Below are 6,564 nucleotides of genomic sequence, written 5' to 3' on the forward strand. Positions count from 1 at the left end.
TTTTTTAATTTTTGTTAATATCACCCAATTCCATTTTTAAAGGTCACCAAATTATGTAGGCTTTTATGCAAGTATGTAATACGTTATTTCATCGTTTGCAGAAAATAAAACTTAATGAATCGTTAATAAAATGTACGCAAAAATGCTGCCGCACGCACATTAAACCTTTTTTTATAATTCTAGATTTTGACAACTACAGTATTCAAACGTTTACACTAAATTCAAAATTGTAAAACACGTTGAAACCACCTGGATTGTTTAAAACAAGGAAAACATAATTCAACGTAAAAATTATATAGTACTTTAGTAATACTTTTACCGTCAAGTTTTTTAAATGTATAGTTTTTTATTGGGTTTTTGACTTATATTTAAACCTATAAAAAGCCAGCACACAGTCTGTTTGGCATTGTATGCGCATTGCTATAATCGCAAATCAAGAATATTTAAGGTGCAATTTTACAATAAAAAGGTTACCACAAAAAAAAATTAAAAAAGACTGTGATTGATACGAAAAAAAGCTTCGTCTTGCACGAGAAAAAAACAAAAATTTTAGGGCCCAACTGAAAAGATCAATATTTCTAAAACAATCTTGTTGTTTCCAAAGGAGGAGCTTCTGGACAACTTCGCGCTGAACCTGCACCGCATCGAAAAAGACGTGCAGCGGTGCGACCGCAACCACCACTACTTCGCGCAGGACGCCAACCTCGACAAGCTGCGCAACGTGATTTGTTGCTACGTGTGGCGAAACCTAGACGTCGGGTACATGCAGGTACGGGCTGAGGTTTGGTCTTTTTTGGATAACATTAACATCCCCAAGGTGAAACTTTATTGAAATGTTGCAAGCGGTATATTATGCAGTGGATTTTGAAAAGATAGTTTTTAAAAAATTGAAAAACGCATAAATCCTTTTTAAATATTTCAACCTGAATACTCTGTATAGGTGAAAGAAAATATCGTGACTGTGTTTTAGCCTTTGGTGGGTATTTTGTATACATCAGTCTGGCATAAAGGCCATAGCAAAAAAGCGTAAAAAACACCGCGAATGAAATTCATTTGTAAGTAAAGGGTTTCACCGCTGCCGGACCGCAGAAATCGATATTTTTACAAATCGGTCTTGCCAGAGCCAGAGCTAAAAAAAACTGATAATTATACAACGTTATTATGCAGAGCAGATTCTAGGCCGTGCATTGAGAGAAGATGAAAAATTAAAAAGTATTGCGAAAACACAGAGCTTTTTCCATTTTGATTTTCACTGATCACAGTATAAATTTTCTGTTAAACTGTGTCCTTTTAAAATAGATCGGATGATTACGCTTGTTGCTTTCTAAGAATTTCGCATGCCCTTAATCTTAACCGTATTAAGGAAATTAAAAAAAAAATTGTTTAACGCTTTTGTATTTTTCAGTCAGAATCCAATCGTCACACTTTTTCAGTTCGTTGTAGCCCCTGGCAAATTAGCTTTAAAGGATACTTTGGCGTGTTATTAACTTATTAGAATAGTATTTAACCCATGAAACCTGGACAGACATATGTATATACAATATATGTGTGTTCAGGTTTCATTGGATAATGATATGGTACTGTGGATCCCCTTCAATTGAAGTTGCTTGTACTAACAGATTAAGCAAGCATTGGCGTATGGTTGTTTCTCGACTTGTTCCCTTCTGAGCCTGCATAGCTCAGTTGGTAGAGCGACGTTCCCGGGTTGACCGGAGGTCGTGAGTTCGAACCTCACTACAGGCTAGTTGTTTTTTTAGTCTGCCCTGCTTGCATCATTCATCGACAGATTCGGTGAAGAGTCTGCAATGGCTTTCGGTATATATATAGTATTTAACCTAGTTCTTTATTTATTTGGATTAGCTACTGTTTTATGCAATATGTAGTCTGCATTCCGTAGCTTGTCGCCCCATATTAAAAAGCTTGACTGAATAAATCCCCCGTATCACCTTGTATCTTTTTTCATGCAGGGCATGTGCGATATTGCGGCACCTCTGCTGGTTGTGCTTGACGATGAGAGTCTGGTCTACAACTGCTACCTGCATCTCATGGAAAGAATGGTGAAGAACTTTCCCAACGGCGGCACCATGGACCAGCACTTTGCCAACATGCGATCGCTTATACAGGTTTGCTTTAAACTGGTCATTAAATATGCTGTTGCTACAAGGCATAATGAAAAGAAACTCTTCTGGTACCTAATGATAAGTGCCGGAAGAGCTTCTTTTTAGTCTAAACTGGCCGTTGGTCCTTGTTTTAAGTAGGGTGTAGTGTATTTTTCAGCTAACCAACATTTTTTTGTCAACAATTATGTTAAAAAAATATGAGCGAAGCACCTGAAGATTACAAAACTCGAGTATAATGCATTATACCGTACGATTTTAACACTACCGGTCAATTGTTGTTTTATAAATCTGCGTGCGAAAATTACTTGTTCGATTTTCTCTTTTAGCTTATATAGATTAGTTTGCAAAACAAGTTTTCAAAATATACCCCGTTTGGTTGTTTTTCTAACTTTTTATGGTGCCTGTTCGGTTTTGTTGCTGGAATTTTTTTACCCCGCAAAATCTCATCTTGATTTAGTTTTTTTTTTGTGTGATTTTCACGGTAAAATATGTGGTTATTCGCATTTTAACAGATCCTTGACGCTGAGTTGTTCGAGCACATGCACAAGAATGGCGACTACACGCACTTCTATTTCTGCTACCGATGGTTTCTGCTCGACTTTAAAAGAGGTAAGTTCTCTATCTAGTCGTAAATCAACCACCATTAAAAAGTTTACGCCGAACGAAATAGTTTTTGAGCCGGAGTTTACAAACTGGGGAGAGGGGAGACAAGAATCTTGTTTTCCCGTTACTTATATTGAGGTACAATGATTCATGAATGTGGCAGAATACTTCTTATAACACAGTAGGGTGTTGTAATATAAAATGTCTTTAAAAAAGCTATATTTTTTTACAACTTTACTAGCCCTATAGATGCAAACAAATCCGTTTTAAGAAAATCTTTTCAGACCAAGTGCTATACAGTAGATCACACAATTACATTGTTTTGTTAAGCCAAAGAAAAAAAATTGCAAAGAAAACCACGGTTATCAAATAAATTCTGCATTTTCTGTTAGTTAAGTGCCTTTTTTCACTGTCTGTTCAATGTTTTTAATAATCTGAAAACACCGCCTGTATAATGCAGATCATTCTACATTAAAAGTAGCAGTGAAAGTGCATGGACCTTGTGGCTATTAAACATATTACTTTTGAAAAATTGTTTAAAGGGGTGCGCGGCCAAAAATGTTAAAAAAAATGTTTAAAAGCCACTTGTTGAATTGTTACTTTCATCGCACAAGACAATAGATGTATTTATGTTAACAAATGCCTAAAAACCTACATTTTCAAATACGCAACATACAGCAAGCAAACGCAACATACAGCAAGCAAAAAAAAACTTTTACGTTCAAAAATAGAGTTAAATATCCTAATTTTAAGTAAAAATATTAAATGAAAACAGCGAATTTAAACCCGAGTGATTTGACAAAATTTTTCCAAAAGACGTAAGTCAAGTCATGTCATTTGGTCGAAAGTCTGGTCAAGTTAGGCCAAGCCATTTGAAAACAGTGACTTAGTCTCTTAGTCAAGTCAATGACTTAGTCATTACGACCCTGCATTTTTCCTTTCAGAATTGTCGTACGATAACGACGTGTTCTGTGTATGGGAGAAAATATGGGCGGCCAGGAGCGTATCTTCACACCACTTCGTGCTCTTTTTCGCCATGGCCATGCTCAAGATGTACCGGGACATTATCCTGGAGAACGACATGGACTTCACCGACATTATCAAGTTCTTCAACGGTAGGTTTTATATTTTTATATTTTTCTGAAGAATTTTCGCTTTTGAGGCCCGTTTACACTACAGCTGCACTGAGCTGGGCGTGAAAATCGCCCAAAACGTAACGTTTTTCTATAGCTTCACTGGGCTTGAGTTTAGCAAAGCGTGAAAATCGCTCAAGAGCGTATTTTTTTTTCAGCTGTACGGGGCTTCGGTTAAGCAAAGCGGGAGAAGCTCGAAACAATAGAATTTGAATGCAAATTACCCTTTGCTCAGCTCAGTTCAGCTGTAGTGTAAACGGGCCTTTAAGCATGTGATATGTGCCGGGTCGCGGACAATATGCCGGTCGCGGACAATATTTATAGCATTTCTTGTGTCTGTAGTATTGTGTTTCATAACTTATATAATTTTATATCTTTAAAATTATGTAAAAAATAAAGCCGCCTCGTTGCAGTCGCAATCTACGCACATGTGCTTATAATTTAAACCTCACTACAAATTACACTAAAGATGCTTTTTATCGAAAGGGCGTACCTTACTGTAGTTTGTTTTGGTCCTTTGAACACTGAAAAAGTCCCTATTTACCCAAATGTGGTTCACTCTGTTTGACATATAGGTGTTTTATGTCTTCTATTAATTTATCCTTCCTGTGAAGTTTGTGATCATAAAGCTTTTAGAATGTGCAAAAAACCTACGTATACTTGTTATGTTGCATTATCTTTTATTTATTTTATAGAAATGGCGGAGAAACACGACGCTAAAAAGATCGTTACCATCGCCCAAAACCTACTGAACGAAGTTCAGCAAATGATACAGAAGTAATCACTTACACATGCGTGGAACACTTACACATACGCGGAGCTGTTAAATGGTGTTCACACACACGGAGTTTTTATTATGTTATTACGACGTGCTTACAGGCTTCAATGGAAAGCCAAATTTAAAAGCCGTTTTTTACTTACACTTTTGTGTTGAAACATTTCAAGCTAGCGATTTTTATTTTTAGCTGAATTTATATAGATGAGTATGCGCTTTTATCTTTGTTATGTTTATAGTTATATTTTAGTTGTACTGCAATGTAGGCTTGAGTGGCGAGTTCCTACTACCATTTGCTGTACTATAACTCTCTTATATTATATATGTTTTTGTGGTTGTAGTTTGAATACACTCAATTATCCTGGGGAAGCAAATGTACATGCAAGTACGTTTTTCAACCTTCGAAAAACTTAGTGAAATTATTATAGATAATAATATATAACTATTTAAAAGTAGCTAAAAGGTTAAAAATACAAAGTGAAGTGCTATATTTTACTTCGTCGCTGTAACCTATGAGACAGAGGTTGCATTTCTGATGGATTTTTTTATTTGGTAGCGTTTTTCACAAGAAGTTAACGGTGCGTTTGCTCCAGGTTCGGTTCAATTTGGTATTTTAGTCCATTGTTGCTACAAAAGTCTTACAATGTAGTCTTTAAATGTCTTTCAATTGATTTGCTCATTGAAAAGTTTTGATTTTTTAGTCTTTTATGATATTTTAGTCTTTTATTTTATGCGCAGTTGTTTTGTACCCTTGTAAGCCAATTATTGAACTATTCGTTATTGTGTTGACCATAGAATTCGTTATTATGTTGACCATATTGTACTGTTCTGTTTTCGAATTATTTTGAACCTATAATAAGTGATCCCATTTGGAATCTTTGAAAATCTGTAAATTTCTGTTGAAAAATCTTTTTTCCCATAAAACTGTGCAACCCTGTTATCGCAGTACGAACTATAAACGTCTGTTATTCAGGTTCGACGTAAATAATAATTGCACAAGCGAAATTATCACACGTTTCTGTTACAAGTTCGAAATTTAGTTCTATGCTTTTTTATCCTTTTTCTCAAAACTGTGTCGACCGTACGAGATTCCCAGCTTTTCTAAAGTCTGTCCGCGGCCGCTCTGACGATTATTCGTTTTTACGATTTGTAGGATTGTACGCACGCGTCGAGACATTTATGGCCGACACACATATGCACAGCGACATAAGACAGACCTGTGTTTGTTTATCTGTGTCGCTCCTGCTATGCAGTTAACTCTGAACCCTGCCATACATTGTCCGTAGTAGAGATATCCGATGCTTGGCATTCCATTTGAATACCGATACCCGATATTTTGGACAAAAAATATCGCGATACGAAATTGAATTACGACATTTTTATTACGAACGAGAAAAACGATGAAATTGAAACGTTTCAAGTTATTTTTTTTGTCAAATTATTTGGCGCACATTGGCTTTAGCGTGAAAAAGCTGGGTTACCTCTAGTTGGTAATCTACTATTTTTTTTATTAAATTTACCTTTCACGGTAGAATCGTTGGTTCGCAGATTATGGCTGAAACGTCTTTGTAAAGTTTTTGGTATCGGATCGGCACCGGGGTACGATCCAAGTATCGGACGAATACGGAACTACCACTTGTCTTTAACTAAGTATTGGTTCCGATCGGACATTGTGCACACCCTTTTACAAAGGGGTACAGAACACTTCTGTTACAACCACTGCCATCCATCTATTCCGAATAACACAGGCAATTTAAAAGATTAGCTAGCTTTAGGGTAAAAAATCTTGCTTTAAGCAGTTCTGATTGAGATGAGATTTTTACCTTTACACGTGTTTTTTGAACGAACTTATTGGTGTTTGAATCCCTTGCAACCGTAACATGCGCAACTAATAATATAGGTACGACAACCGGGTGATAAAATGAAACCTTCC

At 36.2% G+C, this 6,564-nt stretch overlaps 1 protein-coding gene across 1 annotated transcript in view; it reads left to right on the plus strand.

Annotated features, from left to right (window-relative positions):
- LOC146169809 (small G protein signaling modulator 2-like) overlaps positions 1–4,686 on the plus strand; it is a 38,069-nt gene extending 33,383 nt beyond the window's left edge. Inside the window, 5 exon segments of the mRNA XM_083389953.1 lie at positions 519–769; positions 1,968–2,123; positions 2,633–2,729; positions 3,668–3,838; positions 4,552–4,686. Coding sequence (XP_083246079.1) covers positions 519–769; positions 1,968–2,123; positions 2,633–2,729; positions 3,668–3,838; positions 4,552–4,637 — 761 coding nt within the window. The 3' untranslated portion in view covers positions 4,638–4,686.
- The last annotated feature ends 1,878 nt before the right edge of the window (positions 4,687–6,564 follow it).

Source organism: Ascidiella aspersa, chromosome 1, assembly GCF_963924565.1.
Source record: "Ascidiella aspersa chromosome 1, kaAscAspe10.2, whole genome shotgun sequence".
NCBI lineage: Eukaryota > Metazoa > Chordata > Ascidiacea > Phlebobranchia > Ascidiidae > Ascidiella > Ascidiella aspersa.